Source organism: Arvicanthis niloticus, chromosome 4, assembly GCF_011762505.2.
Source record: "Arvicanthis niloticus isolate mArvNil1 chromosome 4, mArvNil1.pat.X, whole genome shotgun sequence".
Taxonomy (NCBI): domain Eukaryota; kingdom Metazoa; phylum Chordata; class Mammalia; order Rodentia; family Muridae; genus Arvicanthis; species Arvicanthis niloticus.
This window is the reverse complement of record NC_047661.1, coordinates 108,530,566-108,554,059: the sequence shown is the minus strand read 5'-3', so window position 1 is coordinate 108,554,059 and position 23,494 is coordinate 108,530,566. Positions and strand designations below refer to the sequence as shown.

At 43.6% G+C, this 23,494-nt stretch overlaps 1 protein-coding gene across 1 annotated transcript in view; it reads right to left on the bottom strand.

Annotated features, from left to right (window-relative positions):
• The window catches only part of Papss1 (3'-phosphoadenosine 5'-phosphosulfate synthase 1), a 75,988-nt gene extending 53,988 nt beyond the window's left edge, over positions 1-22,000 (bottom strand). The window contains exons 1-5 of the mRNA XM_034500467.2: positions 21,790-22,000; positions 7,942-8,056; positions 6,559-6,794; positions 5,981-6,119; positions 3,557-3,675 (exon numbers count right to left, since the gene is read on the bottom strand). Of these exons, the coding sequence (XP_034356358.1) occupies positions 3,557-3,675; positions 5,981-6,119; positions 6,559-6,794; positions 7,942-8,056; positions 21,790-21,849 (669 nt within the window). The 5' untranslated portion in view covers positions 21,850-22,000. The remainder of the gene's footprint in view (positions 1-3,556; positions 3,676-5,980; positions 6,120-6,558; positions 6,795-7,941; positions 8,057-21,789) is intronic.
• Between the last annotated feature and the right edge of the window lie 1,494 nt (positions 22,001-23,494).

The window sequence follows — 23,494 nt, the reverse complement described above, 5'->3', positions numbered from 1 at the left end:
TGCACAGCAGAGCGGTACTCCCGTGCTGTCAGGGAAGTCATCTGCCTAGGAAAGCATATCACTGAGGTCTTTTTTCCCAAACAAGGTTGATGCCAAGAGAGCTTAATTATAGTAACAGGGCATTTGGATTTCTTCTCTGTGGTTACCCTACTTCATGATAAAAAATTATCTTCATGAGAAAACTTCTGTTCTAAATCCATACAACCAGATCACTTTCTAGACACAGTGTGATGAGAAGTTTGGAGTATAATGAGAAGACTCCTAAAAATAAGGACAGAGATACATAAAAATCACTGTGAAATCCCCAGATGCATAATCCAACACAGCCATAAGCAAGTTGTGTGGGTGAAATGAGGTAGCACACAGAAAGAACTGAGGGCAAAGATCGCTTACAAAGATGCCCAGAAACTGGGGGGTGCGGAGGGAAGCTCAAATGTTAAAAGCACTGGCTGTTTTTCCAAAGGACCTGGGTTTGAATCCTAGCACCCAATGTTAATGGCAGCTAATAACTGTCTGTAACTCCAGCTCTGGGGGATTCTAGCATCCAAGAGCTTGCACAGATATTGTGCAGGTATATGTGCAAGCAAAACACCTATACACATAAAATAAAGATAAGCAAATCTTTAATTTAAAAAAAAAATACAAGAAAGAAGGCGTTATAAGATAAGCTGAGAGAGAAATGGGCCACTGCCCCCGAAGTTCAGGAAAAAAAAAAAAAAAAAAAAAAAACACTTTCATAGACATATAGCACTATATGTATGTCCTTTATAACACGCAGCCAATGTCAGAGTCTGCTCTATGCTTCTGTGAGACATCAGGTAAACATGTCCAGTCAGTACCCTTTCTGGCAAGCATAATACATATAAAAAGGATAATTAGTACAACCCCTAATTAGGATGACATAATTAGGAAGAAGGCATGAAGTGACTACAGACACTAAGGTAGAAGGAAGCAAAGGGAGGAGGAGGAAGTGCATGCCTTGGTAGAATACATAATGGCAGTTCATACAACGGCATGCCTCTCAGAACCAAACTATGAGGAATTCTCAACACAAACCACCTTAATTCTATGAAAAGAAAACCACCTACCATACACATACATACAATAATAATAATAAATGAACCGATACATGTAATTAAGTAAGAAAAAACTGTCAGTAAAGAAAAAGAAAATACTTAGACTAAATTTCAGAGAGATGACCTATCATGAAATTAAAGGCACAGAATAAAAGGCGTGGTCACAAAATCACAGTGCCAGTGACCCTGTCCTCTGAGCAGTAGTGGAAAACAGTGTGTAAGTCGCATGCATTCGTTGCAGGTGACACGCAAGTCTGTGTCTCACCTTTCAGAACTACAGTGCAAGCCCGAGTCACCTGGATACAGTATGTAGCTAGCACTGGATGAGGGATAAGAAAGGACACTAGTGGAAAACTTCACACAGCACACTTGGTATTTGACTGAATAGTGTGTGGGACTCTGTGCCATTCCCAGGCTTGGAGCTGCAGTATCTCCACAGAACAGACATTTAAGGAACAGCATAATCATCTTCCTCCTTGCATTAAAAGGAGGCTGGGGTCAGCAGCAGCAGAGGCACGAGGCCAATTTATGCAGGCAAAGCGTGAACTCTGAAGAATGCTATTCTAAGTGAGGAAAAAGTCAAAGAAAGGAGGACAGAGGGGAGCACCAGCATTGGGCAATCCACACTGAACTAACAATCCCCATAAGTGAGTGGCCTCTCACGGTGTCTGTGGACCACACAGGAGTATCTGTGCAGTTTCCTGGGATTCTAGAAAACATTCAACACCTGCTGGTTGGACACAAATGATAAAAATTATAATTAGACTACGTACAACTTTTTAACTTTCAGCTGACAAGATTCAAGTAAAACAACATAAGCTCAATGTAGACAAAGACAAGCACATCCCACACTGCGCATGAGGAATAGCTGGCCCTGGAGAAGCTGGTAATTACTAACCAAATTCAACCCTCTCCACCAACCGCATGACAGATACATCAAGACACAGGTCCACGGCATAAGCATGTCCGGCCTTTAGCACTCCCACATGTTATCTGCCAAGTTCACCTGTGAGAGCCATGCCACCAAATGATGAGACAGATAAAAACATAGTAATAAAAATCACAAGAGTCATAATGGTTTACTGAGGGTCCTTTTATGTTGGACCACACTCATAGCTATCCTGGACCATAGGCTGAACAAACCTGGTCTTCTCTTTTAAAATTAAAAGGGGGAGGGGGCATAGCTTGGTGGTGTAGCTCCTTTGGGCAGAGTGATTGACTATCATGCACAAAACACTGGGTTCGGTCTCAGGACCACAAAAAGCAAGCATGGCGGTGGTGCACACCTGTAAGCATGGTGCTCAAGAGACAGAAGAAAAAAAAAATTCAGGGTCATCCTCAGTTCTGTAAGACAGTAAAATGCCAGCATGAACACCAGGTCAATCTTTCCTCAAGAAACAAACAAAGAGAAACAAAAACCTATTATCTCAGCCAGTGGGATGGCCCAGCAGATTAAGGCCCTTGCTGCTAAGCCTGACAGCCTTAGTTCAAGCCCCAGAGCCCACATTGTAGAAGGAGAGAACCAAATACAGAAAATTGCCTACTGACTTCGACAAGTGTTCCATGGCACACACACCTACACATACATCATACATCATACATACATACATACATACATACACACGCACACACAAATAATAATAAATGAATAAACATAATTAAGAAAAAAAACATCTCAATCTTTGCTATGATAAAGTTATAAGATAACCAAAGGGAGAAAACCACCTACAGCCAAGTGCCATCGCCACCAAAGCTAGATCTAGAAATGACCTATTCGGAGCTCAACCATCAATCAGGACTTTAAGTGGTGACTCAAACTGTAAAATAACTGATTCATAAGAACTCAGGCAGTATGCACATTGGGAAAGCAGAGGCAAGATGGAGGTCAGCCTGGTCTACATGGCGAGTTCTAGGCCAGCCAACTAACATGAACTATGGGACAGTGGACTCAAAGAAGAGGTAATGGGTAGTTTAGAAGAAAGAAAAACTACTTCTAAAAGCAAATACAACCCAAGGGAATCATATATCCATTATCCAGCCCAGTGCCTCTTGTGCTTCCGTATGCCCAGGAGCCAGGGAGGGATACTTAAAACCAGGAACCCTCTCTGTACTGAACCGTTCTCAAAAATCTAGCGGGAAGTGTATCACCAAGTTGAGGCAGGTGGGTACTTGTCAAATACCTAAGGAAATTTAACACCTCTGTGTGCCTCAACATAAGCAGTCTAACATCAAGTCATATTGCAGAATAAGTGTAGTAAAATTAATGATAAAATGTCCTATGACTGGCAACTTTTCTGACATTTATAATAACTGACATATATAAATAACAATATTCATGTATTGTATATGCCCCCCAAATGCTAAAATAGTAGCATACAGAAGTTACTGGTTTTTATAGACTTGAAATACACACTACTCAGTCAGGTTGGTTTCAGGGGCCAAGTTATCAGGCAGTTTCTTCTCTGTTCTCTTTCTCTCACCCGTTCCTGCAGAAGCTCCACAACTTGCTGGACGCAGTCATTGACATCACAGGAATCCGTTTTCAGCACCAGCTCCGGGGCCTCTGGCTTCTCATACTCAGAATCAATCCCAGTGAAGCCTTTAAAGGTCAGCAGATAACAGGCGGAGACAGAAATGTAGAGTTTATTTCATCTGGAATGATCTGCATTGAAGTGAAGGCTTACTAAGTACTGCCCTGTCACGGCGATATGGTACGGATGCCTTTCTTGGGAGAGACCTAATTAAACTTTATTCCTTCTCTACACATCAGTCAACTCTCATTACTCACTGTAGCAATGTTCAATAAAGTCGTCACAAATACTAATGAAGTGAACACTGGTTCACGCCTCCTTGGTGAAACGCGAGGTCTGGTTCCCGGCAGCCTCGGGTGTATGTTTCTGTGTGAAGGCAGCTTACTGAACACATTGGTCCACTTACCCTGACCTCACAGCCAGAGCCCAGCTCAGCTGGAATGAAAGTAATATATCCTTGCTCCCAGGTACTACAGGGCCAGGAAGACAGCTCAGTGAGGAACGGGGCCTAACAACCTGAGTTCACTTCCAGGACCCGCACTGTGGAAGGAGAAAGCCAACCAATCCTACAGTTGTCCTCGGGCCTATGCACACACGCCCAATGAGAGATACCTGTTCAACAGAACAGAAAGGCTACAGCGCATTCTCAACACTGGGGGTCATTTTAACACCATTACCCAGAAACTACGTGCAAATGTAAAACAACCAATCTGCCATCTTGCCCACCACCAATAGTTACTCCAAGCAGGCGACCCATTCCTTCTGCGTCAAGAAGGTGGCAGCTTGGGGAAAGGCGGAGAGCCTCTGGGGCTGCTTGGCAAGAATCTGACATGGACCAAGGACAAGAAAATAGGCTGCTAGGCAGGAATATGACATTGGCCAAGGACAAGGAAGTAGGGCTTCAGGCAGGAATCTGACATTAGGCTAGAACAAAGAAGTAATTTCAGACGGGAATCTAAATTTTAGGCTAGAACAAGGAAGTAGGCTTCAGACCTGAAAATGACTTTGTGACAGGACAGGGAAGTTGGCTCAGATATTTCAGTCATCCTGATAAGCCCTTAGAAACAGTGGTCACGGGAGTGTTCATGGAATTTTGTTTATTGCCTTGCTCGTTCTTGGACTATTTGTGTTTATTGTCTTGCTTGTTCCTTGACTATTTGCATCTACTGTATTGCTAGTTCCTCAATGGAGAACTGACCTTAATACATGCATATAATTAAAATGGTATAAAAGCAAAAAGGAGGGAGGATGGAATAGGGGGTTCAGGGAGGGGAAATGGGGGAAAGGGATGTATCTGAAATGTAAATAAATAAAATATCCAATTAAAAAAAAAAGGGGTGGTAGCTTAATCTCACATCCACATGAGAGTGACCACAGCCAGGGCTGACTGAGCCCCAGGCAGCAAGGTTCGCCATCAGCTTTGCCTGTAGACTCGACATCACCAGGGCAAAGTTTCCCTCAGCTGCTTATTCCCAGGCCCAAATACAAAGGAGAAATGGATAGCAAACATTCTCCTCCTCAATTGCCTTTTATCATTCCTGAGCCAAAAACCGAATACCCAAATCTAGAATTCAAAACTTCTGCAATGGTCCCAGGCTATTGGATCTTGTCGGGAAGGCAAGCAGGTCACCTGCATGGGTCACCCCTACAGAATGCTTTATAAGGCCAGTATGCCGTTTCTACGAATGCTGACAGAATTAACACAGTATCCAACACAACAGCAAAGACGGACTCTACACTTCGCCTTCGATGCCTAATGTGTCACACACTGAAACTGTGAACAGGCCATGAAACCTAAACATAGAATCAGAAATAGAAAAATTCAAATTTATGGATCTTAGAGAGGCTGAATAAAGAAAGAGCCTTACCAAGCACTACGACATAAAAACAGAACATTCTCCTTACATCGAGATCCTTACACTTCTGGCATTTTCCCAACAGGCGTGGGCCACCTTGCACTTGCATGGTGTAACAGAGACAGCAGAGGTAGTGATGGCTGGCAACCTAATTCTAGATACCTAATTATATAAAGTGGGTTTTCAGCACAACCTCTCAAAGTCCCAGCTCTGTCAACCAGCTCAAATCATTTCTCACTCCCAATTTCTTAGGCAAGAGTTGTCAGTTCTGAGGGCTGGAGAGACAGATCAGCGATTAAGAGCATAGAATGTTCTTACAGTGGATCAGAGTTCAGTTCTCAGCACCTATGTCAGCTCCAGAGGATCAAATGCCTCCAGCCTCCACAGGCACCTGCACTGACGTGCAGACACATACACATAAGTAAAAAATCTAATTTAAAAGAAAAGGGTATCAGATGTATACACAAAAGCAAGACATATCTAGACAAAGGGAAACTGTGAAGAAAACATTTCTTGCCTTTTATTTCTCCTGCCCGTGCTTTCTTGTAGAGTCCTTTGACGTCCCTCTGCTCACAAACGTGCAGAGGAGCATCGACAAAAACTTCAAAAAAGGGTAAGCTTGCACCCTCGTGAATCTGCCTGGCGTTGTTTCGATCCTTCAGAGAAAAAAAGAAGACAATGTTAGAAACAGTAAGTGACCAATAGGAAGTTGGATGTCCTGACATCATGGAGAGATGAGAGGGACTCTGTGCCTCAGTTTGTTTATATGTGTATATGTATTTGCAAATGTATGTCTCTGTGTGTGTGTGTGTGTGTGTGTGTGTGTGTTAAGCTTGAAATAATTCAGTCAATGGCCTCATCTCAAGAACTTTGCTATACCTCAGGATGTTTTAACAGCAAGTTTTACCCAAACTGGATTTACTCAGAAAAAAAAAAAATCACAGCACATAATTTTTTTAAGTTATTTGTATTTCAGGGAAATTTTTAAAAAGTTGAATTTAGCCTCAAAACACAGGCCAATGTTTAAATTTCTTTTTATTAATATAATCACTTTCAATAACATAACCAGCACCTAATGGCACAAAGGCTCCGCACCTGTGTGTAAGGCGATATAAAGCTCGTGATGCACACTAAGCCAGCATCCGCAAACAGCTTCGCCACCTCTGCGATGCGGCGGACATTCTCTTCTCGGTCCTCAGGACTGAAGCCGAGGTTCTTATTGAGACCCTGACGGATGTTGTCACCATCCAACGTGTAGCATGGAATGCCGTGGCACACCAGGTACTCCTCCAGGGCCATGCTCACAGTTGTCTTCCCTGCTCCAGACAATCCTAGAGGAAATAGTCCAAACAAATTCCATGTGCGGTTAGAACGGACAGTCTAAGGACAAGTGACTGCATTCGTTATTCTCAGCACCAGGGTCTCAGAAACATCTTACCCATGATTTCTTTAAGATTGGCCTTTTATCTACTCAAAATATCTACAAGCATCTAGGGTTTCTTTGTGGTTTGAGGGGGTGGGGTCTGGGGTTATTGTTCTTAAGCATCTATCTTGGATAACCCAGAAATCACCAATAAGCTCCAAAAATTATTAACCAATTTTAGTGTCATGGTTTGGTGGATATATTCACTTGGCCACATGCCACATTTTTACAGTCAAATGCCAAATTATATATAACAAGGATAGGGAAAGAAGATGAAAAGTGAATGCAAAGTTACCTCCTCCATGTTCCAGGATCTTATAAGTCATGATAAACCACTGGGGAGTCAATTCATAATATAATTAATCTGACCAGGAAGTTCTAATTTCCATTCACTCAACTCTCCTGACTAGGAAAAAAGCAAACATTTATATACAAACACTTCACCACCCTGGAGATTACATATCAGAGTCAGGAGAACAATAAGACAAGAGATGAATGTGGAAGTGTTTAAATTTCGATTTGGTTTAGAATGGCTATGTAGTACTGTGCTCATGTAGAGAGCAAGGTGACATCCTGGTACGGGGATGAACATCCTCCCACCAGCCACTGCTGCTTTGCTCTTACACAGTGGTTTATGGAATTTTGGGAGGAGGGCCCCCTCCACCTGCCACAATGTTTGAGAGAGACACCAGAAGAAATCTTAAATGGAATTCAGACTTCAGTTTCCTAGACAATCCAAGCAATGTACCTGTGCACCTCATGGGAATACTGAGAGCCACTATTCCCATGGAAGGGTGCAGCTTGCGTCTGGTTTCCCTACCTCATGGTTCCTGCCATTACCTGTCCCTTCACTGATTCCTTTGTGCCTGCTGGCACCTGTGTACCCAGGGCCCTCTGTTCCATCTCAAGTCACCCACTGAGGTCATCTTCTAGTCTTGTCACTGCTGTTGCTTTGATACAGTCTTGCTACTTACATGGTCCAGGCTGATCCTGAACTCACTCCTGGGATTCTAGGCCCGCACCACCACACCCACTCATTGCTCTCTTGACCATACCTGTCAGCCAAACTGTGCAACCACGGAAGCCACCTCTGGTCCCCACCACCTGGCCTCTCTTATTCCTGCTGACATGGTGGGCTTGATAAGTGACGTTGGTTGCTCTCTGCATCCCCTAGAACAAGAAGGAAAGGAAAACGAGAACTATGGATCACACAGGTCCTTTAAAAGGTCAACACATATTCCTTGTAAACATATAATCAGTACTCCAAATAAGATGACAAATGCAAGGAAAAGCTAAAATGGCTTTCATTTTCTTCAACGCACTTCCATAATGTATAGCATCTTACATTTACAGCCATTTGGATTCTTACAGCAACCCAGTGACATTGGGTACCCTGGTTACTGCAGTTTTATGGAACTTGAGGAAAAACTTGAGAAAAGTTAGTAAATAATTTGCCCAAGGTCTCATAAACCAGGAGTAGAATCTGGAATATTCCAGATTCACACATTTACTTAGTCATTCATTCATTCAACCAGTAATTACTAAGGTCTGTCTAGGATGGCAAGTAAATAAAGTTCCCACCCTGAATGGCCTTATATTTAACTGGGAAGTCAACCACACCATATTAAAAAGAAAACAGAGTAGGAGAGAAAGGGAGAGTGTAGAAGGACTGCTTCCTTCAGCAGAATGGTAGAGACAGCAGCTTATAAGGCAGGCCTGCAAGGCTCATTCACCCGCATGGGAATGTGCAGTTTTCCCAACAGTATTAAATGAAAGAAACAATCTTTCCTGCATTGTGTACTCTTGGCACCTCTGTCAAAACTCAACTAACTGTGTGTGGGCTTAATTCTGGACTCTCTACTCTGCCCTGTGGTTTAATATGCGTCTGGATCACTATAGCCTTATAGTCAAGCAGGGTGATACTTCCTGTTCAGTTCTCTTCTGCTAAGACAGCTTTGGTTATCTGAGACTTTCTGAAGTCCTTTACCAGTTATCTGACTGGTCTTTCTAATTCTGTGGGGAGAGGGTTACTGGATATCTTTTAATCAAAATAATTTTTTTATTTTTTTAGTAATTTCATGCATGCGTGAATATAGTATATTTATAGCATATCCACCAGTGGTGGTTTGAATATGCTTGGCCCACGAGAAGTGGTACTATTGAGGTGTGGCTGTTTTAGAGGAGGTGTGGCCTTGTTGGAGAAAGTGTGTCACTGTGGGGGGTGGGCTTTGAGGGCTCCCAGTACTCAGGTTCTGCCCAGTGTAGAAGTGAATCTCCTCCTGGGTGCCTTCAAAAAACAGTCTTCTCCTGGCTGCCTTCAGATCAAGATGTAGAACTCTCGGCTCCTTCAGTACCAAGTGTGCCTGGCCACTGCTCTGCTCCCACCATGAGGATAATGAACTGAACCTCTGCACCTGTAAACCAGCCCCAATTAAACGCTGTCCTTATAAGAGTTGCCTTGGTCATGGTGTCTCTTCACAGCAGTAAAAGCCTAAGACCCCACCCTCCCCTCATATCTCCTTCAACTCCTCACAACCACCACCACCCACCTTCAATGGCATCTTCATACCTATGTGTAAAGGATGCTCAGCTCTCAGTCCCTCCCACCTACCCTCCAACACGCCCCTTCATCTAGTTCCCTCTCTTCCCCCAGTTAATATCATCTCTACTTTCCTTTTGCCTGGAACCCCCACTGTTGCCTACCTCCCTTAAGATCCCTTCTCTTTTATGACCTACTTTCTAGTTTTGTAAACTATGAATAAAGGCATAAATATAAATATACACATACAAAGAAATGTGCTTACAATTTTAAATTTAGGTGCAAGAGAAAACATAGTGTTTGTGTGAAGCTGGCTTATTTTACTTAAGATGATTATCAATTTCATCTATTTTATGCAAATGTAAGTTATATTTTTTCCTTATGGCTGTATGAAATCCTATTGTACATATGGACCACACTTTCTCCATCCATTTATTTACTGATGAACATCTGGGATGGTTACATTTCCTGACTTATTGTGACTAGTCAACATACACACACACATACACACACACACAAGATGATGCCCAATGTCTATGAAATGTCTTGACTCAGGGTCAAGAGTGGTGTGTTGGCTAATATTATGTCAACCTGACAAAACCTAGTCATTTAAGAGGGGAACCTCAACTGACTCCCCATAAGATCAGACTGTATCCACACCTGTAGAGCACTTTCTTATTGGAAGTTGAGTGCCACTGTGGGTGGTACCATTGTGGGCTGGTGGCCCTGGGTTCTATAAGAAAGCAGGCTGAGCAAGCAAGTACACAGCACTCCTCCATGGCTTCTGCATCAGCTCCTGCCTCCAAATCCCTGCCCTGTTTGAGTTCAATGATGGTATGGATACCCTTTCCGCCCCAAGTTGCTTCTGGTGTTTCATCAGAGCAGAGAGAAGCCTAACTACAAGTAGTACAGCAGCACCATGTGGTAGTTCTATTTTTAGAATGCTGAGGAACCTCTGTACTGACTTCCATAACGGTCACACGTGTCAACATTCCTTATAGTGGTGAATCAGGGTTCCTCTTTATGCAGTCCCAGCCATCACTGTTCTCATTTGGTTTCTTTTGTTATTTGGGGTGGGAGGGGTGGAGCTTTTTTCTTTTTGAGACAGGGTCTTACTATGTAGCCCTGAATGGCCTGTACATTGGATCACACTTTCTTCATCCATTCATCTGCTGATAAGCATCTAGGATGGTTCTATCATAGTACCACTATATACACCTGGTTGTTCTCAAATTTACAGAGATTCATTCACCTGCCTCTGCTTCCCAAGTGCTGGGATTAAAGACGTGTGCCAGCAGCCCATCAGATGCATAGCTGGCAAAGACAGTTCTGTAGGCTGTTTCTTCACTCTAGTGATGTTTTCTTGGCTATACCGAACCTTCTTTTTTTTTTTTTTACATGTATTTACTTGTGTATATGGGGGTGCACACATGACACAGAGCACATGTGGAAGTCAAAAGACATGGTTCTCTTCTTCCATTGTGTGGGATTGATAGAACTCGGGTCATCAGGCTTGGCACCAAATTCCTTTACCCAACCACTGAGCCATCTTGGCAGCCTACAGAATCTTCCTAATATAACGCAGTTTGTCAATTCTTGTGATCATTTCCTATGCCACCAGAGTTAAGAAAACACCTGTGTGTGCCTTATCTTGAAATGACATCTAAGTTTCCTCTAGCAGTTTCAAAGTTCTAGGTGTTATAATAAGTTCTCACTGATCCCTTTTTAATTTACTTTTGTGTGGGGTCAGAAAAATACCTAGTTTCAGTTATTCTTGTGTGGAAATTCAGTTTTCCCAGAAATATCTGTCCAGGATATCTTTTTCCCCAAAGTACGTTTCCCACAGTTTTGTGAAAAGTTAGGTGCTGTGTCTGGGTTCATATCTGGGTCTCCAATTCTATTCCACTGCTGTACGGATCTGTTCTGTGTCAGTGTTACTGTGTTACTATGGCTCTGTAACACAATATGGGATCAGGTGTTGGTGCCTCCAGCATTATTCTTTCCTCTAAGCATGACTTCAGCTAGTTTTGGACGTTTTGAGCCTCCCTGTGAATTTTAGGATTGTTTTCTCTAGTTCTAAGATTCTGACAAGGACATCCATTGCTTTCACTAATATAGCCATTTCCATGGTACTAATTCTGTCTGTCCATGAGCAAGGGAGGTATTCCACCTTCTAGTATCTTCTTCAATGTCTTTCTTGAGTCTCATTGTTGAGGATTTTCACCACCTTAGTTAGGTTTTACCTTACCGTTGTTTTGGGATCATTTGACTTCTTTCCTGTTTGTATCCTTTTGATTTTTCTTGGCTAAGTGCTCTAATAAGATTTCAAGCAAAGTACAGGGTAAGACTGGAGAGAGTGGGTACCTCTGTCCCATTCCAGATTTTACAGGAAATGTTCTCAGTTTTTCTCCACTCAGTAGAATGCAGTCTATAGGTTTATTATGTAATCCCTCCCTTCCTAATTTGAAGCTGTCTATAATGAAGCCATGCTGATCTTAGTCAAAGGGCCTTTTCCTTACTGGTTGAGAGGATCTCATGTGGTTTAGGTTTTCAAGTCCATGTGCTGATTGCACTTTCTGGTTTGTATAAGAAGCTGCATCTCCAAACTGAAACCAATCTGGTCACAGTGTATGAATGTCTTTATATACTCTTCCACTGGATTTGGTTAAGAATTTCACTGAGAATTGTTTCATCTGCTAATCGGATAAAAATTGGTCTACAATTTTCTTTCTTGGCTATGAATAGGCAAAATGTTTTTGTCCACTGTGTGGAGATTATCCTTGTATTACTCAAATGCTGATTTGTCTATCCTACTATCTGGTTTCATGCAGACATGGCATTGTGATGCTTATGTTAAGAATCTTATGTCTCAAGCCTGTGTAAACAGTGTTCACCATTTATTCTGTCTTGTCACTAACAGCTAGAAAAGACAAACAACAACAACAACAACTAGGCAATGGAGAGAATAGGGTGGTGCATCTGGGAGGAGAAAGGATTCTGGGAGAGAGTGGGTGGGGCAGCGGAGATTCAGCCAGGAGACATCCTGAGAGTTCAGCTGGAGCATGGAAGGTCCTAAGTGCGAGTTTTATGGGGATTTTAGATGTGAGTAGCAAAATTAGATTAGAGGATTAGAACAGAATTATAATGCCTAGTTACTGTACTTTTAAGTTGTAAATAAATCTTAGTCTCTGTCATTTGGGAACTAGCTGGGTTTAAGAAAAAGTGCTGCCGTATAAAGTTCCTGCTTACATTTCTAATAATACTATTTGTTACAGTTCAGTGCTTTCTGAGCTTAGATTCAAGGTAACACAGGAGACACGGAGTGACTGTGGCAGTGTCCCATACCCTCCTGTTTTATAAAATGGTTTGTGGAACACTGTTAGCTCCTCCGTAAAGTTTTATCAGTAACTGCATCTAGACCTAGTCTTCGCTGGGAGGTTTTTTATTACTGCTTTAACTCACTGACTGCTAAGGAGATGCTTAAGGTTGATTATATCTTCTTGATTAACCATCAGAAATACCTATCTGAAGATGAGAGTGGGGAACTGAAGTCACCCACTATTATTCTATCAAGACCAATCTGACTATGCCCATCAGTGTTTATAAAACTGTGAGCCCATAAATGTTTGGTGCATACATAGTAACAAAAGCTGCTGCGGTCAGCCTAACAATATGGCAAGCTTGGAATCTGGGCTGCAAAATCCTACAGTGGTGCTAGCTTAGGCATGGAGGCCAACTACAGGTACCAACCTGGAGACTGGGGCTGCAGGAATTTAACACATGCTGGATTTTACTTGCATGAGTGCAGTGTTAATTTAGACTAACTCAAATGTTCACTGCTTCTCCTTGTCCCAAGCAGACAGTATCTAGCTCCAAGCTGTGCTGCCTGAATCAGGAGTATGTACAGAATACAAAATCACCCCCCTGCCTTACTGCATTTATCTTTTCTTATTTCTATGCTATGCTCACATGCTATGATACCTCATGTGACTTCTGTGGTTCTTGAAGGTCATTCTGTGTATGGTGTTGTTAATCTTTTACCAGAGAACAAGCACTTGAAACTCCTGCTATCTTGCTGATGTCTACCAATAATTCCATTTCTTATCTTTCTGAGACAATGTCTCATGGACACCAGCTGGCTCTGAACTCACTAGTTAGCCAAGGATGGCCTTGAACTCCTGATACTCCCACCTCCACCTCCCCAAAGCTGACATAATAGACAGAAGCCATCACTCTCTTTCAATTTTTATTCATGTATTATGTGAGTGTACCTGTGTGTGCAAGGACCTGCAGAGACAAGATGACGTTAAATCCCACGGAGCTGGAGTTACAGGCAGCTGTAACCCAGCAAATGTGGGTGCCGGGAATCAAACCTGAGTCCTCTGGGAGAACTGAGCTCTTTTACATAGCTAAGCCGTCTCTCCAGCCTGGGTCTGTATTTAAGGAGTCAATTTCCATCCAGATTATCTATGTACTCTTCTCCAGCTGCTCTGCTTATAAAAGTGCCTGAAGGCAAGGCTGTCTTCCCACTTTCCCTTTCATAATCACGCACAGGAAAAGCATGTCAATGTACACAGGAAACGCATCTCCTGCCCAACGGGCTTTCACTGCTCATTGCCCTGAGGTACGAAACCTCCAGAGGTCAAAGGAACAATTTGAAAATTCTTTTCATGAGCATTCTACAAGAGCTACACCCTTCTTCCATTAATTTAACTAGTAGCTATACCTCCAATAAAATTATACTACATATATTAGTATATTACATTATACCACATAATAATTACTTATGAAAATCTCTATGGGAAACTCGATGCATTTCTGAAAGAAACAAAGCTTGGCAGCTGTGCGTTTCAAGGCTGAAAGCTTCCAGACACAGATAGCGGCCTCTCGTGAAATGCAGAGAACTTCTCTATCATGAGCTCCCATCAGTGCTGCCCAGAAGGGAGAGAAGTGTCTGCTGGGAAGGAATGAAGAGGGTACTCCAAGGCAAACATTCTCCATTCGCCAAACCTGTTTGACTTGCCCGTTTTATTTTGGAATGTTTCCAAGTCACTTTGCTCCTAGACAAGAAGAAACCTGTATCCAATGTGTTTTGTTCCAATGAAAGATTTCCTGCTTTTTCTTATTAAACTTGAGGTCAACCGCATACAAATTTCCCTAGCAAATTATAAACTGCTGAAGTTATAGATGAGAGAAAATACAAGATAGAGACTAGCTTACTCGATCACTAAAAAAACCAAAGTGCCCTGGTGCTTTCTTGCCTACTACACTGAGGATGATTCTGGAAGAAAACCAATGTAGTCTGGGTATAAGAAACTTTTTGTTTATATATATTTGATACTTTTCACATTTAAAACTAAATCTGAAGCCAGGAGTGGCAGTTCACACACCTGTAATCCAAGCCTGGAGAAGTGGAGACAAGTAGTTAGGAGTTTAAGGCAAGCTTCAGTTGTACTGCAAGTTTGAAGCCAGCATGGGCTACATCAGACCTTATCAAAACAAGGAAACTGATAAGTAAGGAGCTATTAAAATAAACTAATCTGAATTTGGAGAAGTCCAAGGTAGCCAAGTAAAGATGTCCATTACTCATCTTATCCACAAGAAAGAACCAAGATCATAAACAAATGAATGGCTCCAAGTTTAACCTAATTGACTAAGGAGGGACCCAAGGCAAAGATAGGAATCCAGGAAGACAGAGACCTGGTGTACAGGACAAAGAACAAAGCCCAAGGTAAAACTGGCCCTGGAACTAGAGAGAAGGTAATGGGAAAGTCCAACAGACCCCACCATCAAGACACCAACATTCCTGCCACAGAACAGTACCACGGTCATCACAGGTTTGAACCTAGCTTGAAGGGCTGCCTGAAGTCCACAGTAAATCTCTGCTTTAGAAAAGACCCTAACACTGTCTGTCCAACCCACCTCCAGAACCACTACTGTCTGCTGCCAGGCTGAAAAGGAGCCACTGCTGAAGTCCATCCTGCCTTGAGTACAGAAGTTTCTACATCTCACCATCCCTGGTGTTATTGGAGTCTCTAAGATGAAAGTGTGAGTCTGGAAACCCTAGCAAGCTAGGCTCCATCACTTTGGCCATAAAGGGAAGAGGAAAGGCCCAGGGACCCCTGAGTCCATCTTCTGGATACTAATAGGACATCTGGGATTAAACAAAGGGCAAGAGGTGCATACAAGCTAACAGGTCCTGGTCAAGATGTGGTACGGTCCATCCCTAACTTATTACTATCCTGGCTCCAGTCTCTCTCACAATGCATTCTGGTACGGCGTCAAAACTGTGCAAAATCTGTTCCTGAAAGGAGTTCTTCCTCTTGCTGGCACCACCTTATTTTTCTGATTCCGCTGCATGGGATTCCTTGGTCAACTCCAATTCCTTGAGGTGCACTGACTTAGAGACTGACAGCCAAGGGGGAGGTGCACAGGTGTCTCTAGAATACCTTCTGCTAGGAGCAAATGAATGTTCCACCACCAATACGCTACCACACTCATACAGAAGACCGCAACCTCACTAACCCAGCTATGCACTTGTGACCTCAGAACACAAGTCCATGTAGTTCCCTGTACCAGAGGGGGGGCAGGTGGCCCACAGCATGATGTGCCACTGCTAAGTCCTGAGGAACTAAGGATCTTGTACCTAGGGGTGCGAGACCTATGCAACTAGCTTACCACTGTTACTGCTAGTGTTGTTCCCCAAAGGGCTTTAAGACATGCCTTCTGTGTCCATAATTCCCATCACTGGAGATTCCCTATGCTAACAATATCTAACCCTGTAAGGCCCATGGACATGGCCCCAGCACTCCCCCTGACTACCAGAGACACAGCTACAACCAGTACTCAGTACTCAACATACATGGCAACCTCCAGCCACTGCAAAATCCACTGCTCTGCTACAGGAATTCCACAATCGCCCATGGAATCTCAACTTCAGCATCAATGATTTTGGAGAGCTAGTAATTCTTGATTCTTGAAAGTTGCCCTGTGATGGTAAATATTTAGTAGCAGCCTCGGCCTCTACCCAACAGATGTCAGAAGCATCATCCCCTCAATGCTACAAAAAAAGAAAGAGAAAAATAAGAAAGAGAGAGAAGAAGGGAGGGAGGGACAGGAGGGGGAAAAAAGGGGAGGGGAAGGGGGAGGGAGGGGGGGAGAGGGAGAGAGGGAGAGAGGGAGAGAGGGAGGGAGGGAGGGAGGGAGGGGGAGGGGGAGAGAGGGAGAGACGGAAAGAGGGAGAGAGGGAGAGAGGGAGACAGGGAGAGAGGGAAAGAGAGAGAGAGGGAGAGAGGGAGAGAGGGAGAGAGGGGGAAAGAGGGAGAGAGAGGGAAAGAGGGAGAGAGAGGGAGAGAGGGAGAGGGACCAACCTCCAGAATTGCTAACCACCCTAAAGGTGGCAAAAATCTCACCCAGTTGACAATGACTGAGAAGAGAACCTGCGTCAAAATTCACTGTGATAGAAACACGTGGGACACTTCAAAGGTTACAAAAGCTATGATGCTAAAAGGAAAGCCAACCTAGCAAGACACCCTGTGCCACACTTCCCAAAAGCAAAACTGCAGAGTAGCCACTGTCTCTGGAAATGCCTTGCCCTGGGAAAAGACACAAATACATAGGCAAGTAGAATAGAAGAAAAGAAAGGGCAGTGAGTCTGAGGCTAGAGTTAGACCTCCCACAGGTGGAAAGTTCTAGGCTGCAGAGATCATTAGCTACGTTTACAGCACTAGTTACGTGGTCACTACAACTAAGGAACTGTCAGCTTTCCAATCTTGTAACAGAAATCAATACAGTCTCATGGATTCAGGAGCTTCAGGCCGTGGTCCCTGGACCCACTGCTCTGGGTACTGATAGTGAAGACATGAGAAACAAAATGCCCACCACATGGCAGCTGGGAAGTGACAGGAAGTGGGCAGGATTCCAACCGCCCCTTCAAGAACACCACCCAAAGACCAGACTTCCTCCCACCGAACCTTTTAAAGGTTATACCACCTACCAATAGCACATGGGCTGGCAACCAGCCTTTGACACATGGGCCTCTGACGAATATTTATGCAAACCGCATTAGTCCGCATTAAAGTATGCTTCTTGGTAGAATTTGAGCTTTCCCTTTCCTCTAGGCATTTCCTGTAGCATCAGAGCCCAGACTGTAGACTTAAGATGACCAATACCTGCCCCAGCCTAGATGGAGGACAATGTTTTCTGTGTCCCACCTAAGCCTGAGTCATTCTGTACCATCTTGGTCCTCTTCCACCTCCAGAATGGGATGCTGGCCTTCTAAGAGAGGATCAGAGCAGTACAAAACAGACTGACAGATGTAAAATTAGTGAAAAGAAGAATCATCTGAATCATTGATTTGGTTGCCTCTCAAGTTGTAGGTGAGACCCACCAGAGCAGAATTCCTCTTGGCCCTTTTTCCTCTGCACACACAGGATGAGAGATAGAGGCAAAAACAAAGCGGGTATTAAATAGTGGATTAATTATTAATAGTAGCAAGAACAGTACTCAACAGTGCTGAGGACCACAGAGCCTTTAACTTTCAACCTCTGGATGCTCTGTACCCTTGACACATGCGTAATTTAACCTGGCTATGATGGTTGTTTTGTCCTTATTACAGATGAGAGGGCTGAAGCACAGATGGGTTCAGGGATTGTGCCCATGACCGTACAGATGGTTAAGGGACAGAACTTCAATCTAAACCCTTCCGTATATGCCATCATTCCCTTACTTAAACAGATTAAGGATTTATGTTCTCAAGAGCACTCAGGCTACTCTACATTCTACCCTTCCGGTCTTCCTGCCACGTGGGAGCTCAGTAGATACAAAACATCTCTCAGGAAATATGTATACACATACAGGATATATCACCACATACAAATCTGTACAAGCAATTCAACCCAGGCGCAAGGGAGTATGGGAAAGGTCCACATGTCGACATACTTAAGGCCAAATAGCCCAAAGCTCTGAAGTCCCCTCACTAGAGGGGCTGTCCAGGCAGCCCAGGCAGCAGGAACATATAAAACCCTAAGGACGTAATGTGTAAAATGAAAGATGTGCTGGGCTTCAGGGATATGGAGAGGGAAACAGGAAACCAGAATGAGACTATCTATCGATGCTTCAGAATCTCCTGCTCCATGTCAGACTTCTCTGAGGGAAGAATAGTAACAAATATTAACAAAACCCAGTCTACCATAAAGCTAACATGAGCAGGGGGTTCAGCCGGATATGATCCTACCAAGGGGTGACGTGACACCTGAGTCTCAAACAAGCAGCCCCAACTTTCCCAGAGTCAAGTGACAGGTTACAAAGGGCAGATGGAAACTGACCCCGTGCAAGAAAGATTGAATCAGCTAGAGAAGGACATTTGTTACATTTCAGACTGACATCAAAGGAGGCTCCTGTGGAAAATGGATGCTTGGCTTTTCTTTACTACACCTGTTGGTATATGGTAACAACTGAACAAAGCGCTTCCTCCAGTCACACCAATACATTTTCTTATCTCTTACTTACTGACATCCATGAAGCCATTTCTTTTTCCTGCTCCTTAGCAGAAGACAGTGTCTAAAGCTTAGAATCTTCTTTCAATATGTTAATTAACATTCTTTCTCTATCCTGCCCAAATTAGCTACTATGTTGTTACTCCTAGCCTGGCCTAATTTAATACCTGTATTAAATTAAATTCCCAGAGAGCAGGGGTGAAATGCCTACCCTGAACTAGGATGTGTGATAAATACAAAACACCCTCCAGACTTATATGTACAAAAAAAAGGCAAAGCATCAATAACTTTACACTGATTACAAATAGCACTGAGCTTGTATGCATATTAAAAATATACATTAAATGAAAATATTTGGGCTATATTAAGCCAAACAAATCATATTATTGACAGTTAACTTATATTTCTTCACTTATTTTAATGTCTTTTTCCTTTAAGTTATACAATTTCTCTTAACACCAAATTACAATTTCAACTAAGGTTTTCCTTCAGATACAGGCTTAAAATTCCAGTTGCCACCTTAACAACTCTGTCCCTCAGTTTCCTCATTTATAAAATGGAGATGCTACATGTGGTAACTCTGAATTCCAGGATAGCAGATGTACATATTCAAGGTCCTGGTTTTTAAACCCCACCCACAGAAACACCCCAAAAAAAAAAAAAAAAACAAAAACAAAAACAAAAAAAAACTCAACAAGTTAATTTAGATACAACATTACAGCCTATCTCCCAACTTCTCAGATCAAAACTTCAGGACCCTCTTTTAATGTCTCTCTCCTGGTCATCACCTCAGTCTAGTCTGGTCTTCCCTGTCCATGCTTTGCTGCTTTTAGCTAGCCATTAAACTGTTCACACTGGATCAAACAACAAGAACACCTTAAACAGTGTGGCTACATCAACCATGCTTCTACTCTGCCAACGTAATCCTCGCTATGGCACAGTCAGTGCCTGCATTTCTTCTGCAAACTAGTCTTCCTGGATTGCCCATTTTATGAAACGAGGCCATTAACATTAATAGTGCATGGATTCTTTACACTCACCCCCATAGGTTGAGTTAAGTGTGTTAGGGGAGGCTATTCTTTCAGAGAGAAGAAAAAAAAGTTCAGAAACTTAAAAATTCTAGCTCCATTCCAAATCTCCTAGAAAAATCATCCTAAATCTAGCCAAACATTTACACAACCCTGCTCCACCCCACCTTTATCTCTGCTCCCCAACAAAAACCCCCTTCCGTAGTCAAACTAGTCTCCACTCAGGGAATGTAATGGCTCCACCCACTTCAAAAATATGAGGTCCTCCATAAACACATAAAAATCTCTGGGGCCAAACTAACCTTGCCTCTAAACTGCAATAAAACTCCTATCTTAGGCCACTCACTGTGGCCCATAAAAGCATATGCCCTTACAATCAGATGCCATGGACAACTGCAAAGCAAGCACTGAACCCCATTTTTTTAATAACTGTCTAGTTATTATATCTATTATTATGGGTCTCTACATAGCAAATAATGTAATCTATAAATGAGTTAGGGCAGAAGAGTTGGCTCAGCAGTTAAGACCACTCATCTTACAGAGGATCCCCAGTACTCACGTGGCGGCTCACAACTACCTGTAACCCCAGCCAGAGGGGACCCAACACGCCCTCTGGAATCAGGCACACACATAGAGCATATACATACATGCAGGCAAAGCACTCAGACTCATAGAATAATTTTTAAATAAATGACTTATAGACAGTATTACTGAAACTTCTTTTAAATACTCCAATTTAGTAAGCTTACCTCCCAACCCATAAAATACCCGTTGGCAACAATAGTGTTACAAAACCAAGGTTTCAGAGCAATGGTCTCATTGCTCTTTCGCATTCATTCTCTTCTCTACTTATAAAGGCAATCCTGTGAAAGACACACTGTTACACCCTCAGTCACCTGAGATTCAAAGTGGCGTGATTGTCCTCAAGTTCATGCAATCTACAAATGGCAAGGCCAGGACTAGAGCCCATGGCAGGAGTCTGCCTCCTTCCAACATCCTAATCTCCCTTTTATCTCACCGTCCCTCTCACCTTCTAAGAAGTTAAGGTAAAGGATGAAAGAAGACAGGAGAATTCTTGAACCTGACAGCAGGCGTGGTAAATTAATGACTTCAAAGGAACATTAGCCTGAAACTGCATTTTTTTTCCTTCCTCCTGACTCGCCAAGGATAAGTGATGATTTACAAGACTGTAATTAAACTTCATGATCCTGTTTGCTGCGGAATATTTAAAAAAAAAAAAAAAAATCCATCTAAACCTAAAACCAGGGCCTTTGCAGCCTCCAAAGTTGGATGGTCTCCACCTTTGCGCTTACCATCTGAGCTGGCTGCCACCAATGAATAATTTCAGAAGCAAACAACCCTCTGAAGGCACAGAACTTGGCCAACGAGGCCAACTGGCACTCGTTGCTCAATGTTAAAAACTATTAATCTTCCCACACCTAACTGTCACCAGGAATCGAGTCTTTAAAAGTATGTCTGTGTCAGACATTCCAATTTAAAACAGAGACACAAAGAACCTCAGTTCTGCAGTCCCGATCCATGAATGGCCACATTGTTATCCTCTCAGTACACTGCAACTCAGAAATGTAAAGACTGGGAGACTGACCCAAACCTGGGCCAAGAACATCGGCAAAGCCAAGAAAACCAGGAACGTGCAGAGGCGCCTTCGTCCGCCTCCACCGCAGCCCTCCGCCTCTCCTGCCTAGGGGACAGCTCCGGGCCTGAGCTCGCCTTCACCGGCCGCCGCCGCCCGGGTCCCCGCCCCCGGCTCCCGCAGGATGCACCGGCAGTTCGCGGTTCCTACATCCGCCCACGCTCTGGCCTGAGGCCACCACTCACCCAGTTCTGCGCGTTATTGCTCAGCTTGACTTTCTTGCACAGACTCCCAGGAATCTCCATGGCCGCGGAGCCCGGATGCCCAGCTGCAGAGCCCCTCAGTGCCGAGCAGTAGGAGAGAGGCCGGGGGCGGGGCGGAGCGGGGAGAAGGGGCGGGGCCTGCACCCGGGGCTCAGGCGCGCGCTGACGTGCGCTCCCGCAAGTGATCGCCTTTGCTAGAGCTTGGCGTCTGGGCGGTGTGGAGGGCGGGGCGAAGCGAGAAGCGCAGGGTCGAGACCTCAACATCCAATCACCAGGAGCGGTGCTTGAAGCTCCGCCTTGACCCAGGAGGAGGGGCGTGGTCTGAGGGTTTGTTGGAGAAGGCCTCCAGATGCTGAGCATGCGCAATGAGCGAGCCCGAGCCTGGCCCGCAGAGCTGGGCGTAGGAGATGCTCCCCAGAGCTGAGGCTGTCAGGGGAAGAAGCTGACGTGGACTCCGGCTGCTCTCTAGCTTTTCTTCTGCTAGCCAGCCTACGACTTCCACAGGCTCGATCTATGCACTTGTCAGCTAGGCCGACTTCGAGAAATGTTTCCCAGCCCCGCAAAAGGAAGAATTACTTTAGTGAACAGCTCATATACATGTTGCTCATCGCTTTACAATCCTACTCAGTGCACAATGCTTTTGACATCAACTGTATCTCATCTTGGAGCAGGAAGTATTTGTAAGGTGACTCCTTTCCCACTTGGAGAGCCACTTTATGTCAAGAAATTTCTACGCAGTGTTTGTCGCCACTGACTAGCCACAAAGGGGCTTCTCTAGTACTTGCTTCTCATAGAGGACTGAAATCCAAGTCCCCTGGCAAGCAAGGCGGAATGCTCACCTATAAAGAGCGTTATAACCACATATATTCCAAGACCAGTTCATAAAAGAATGGGGTTGGGAGCGGGAGGCCTCCTCTATCCGGGAGTTAGAACCCTTCTTGCTCATCCCCATAACCCTAAGCTCACCATAACTATAATCATCCACAGTCTCATAAAATTTAGCTGCTTACTCCGCTACTGATGACTGCCAGCACCGCCTCCCATACACATACACCAAAAATCAACACTTGAGGCTTGCTTGCCTAGCGTATTGCCAGCAAGTCAGTCCCTATTTACCCCACTGACAAGATCTCAAATTAGTCTCCCTCCTCCACATCTAACTGGAGTCATCATTACACACAGATACATGCATGCACAGATGCACGAAACATGTACTGCCCTTTACTTCCCTGCCACTCTCTTCATTCTCAATACGCAAATCTGATCTTATTCCTCCACCGATTAAAATGTCTTGGTTGCTTGCTTATTTTTTTCTTTCTTTTTTCTTTGCTAGCTTTCTTTTTTTCTTTCTTTCTTGTTTTCTCATTTGTTTGTTTTTGTGTTCTTGAGTCAAGGTGTCTCTGTATAGCCCTGACTATCCTGAAATTCACTCTGTAAACCAAGCTGGCCTCGAACTCAGAGATCCACCTGCCTCTGACTCCTGAGTTCTGGGATTAAAGTCATGCTCCATCTAAACAGTTCTATCTAAAGGATTCTTACTCTTAAGAGTATATAGGCCTGAGTTTCAATACAATTCTAAATTCTGCTAATAATAGTCACAAGAATGAGACCAAAAGACTAAAAATAAGGACAACAATAAACAAGAAAGTGTGGGCAAAGGTCAATGGCTTTTATTTATGGAAATATC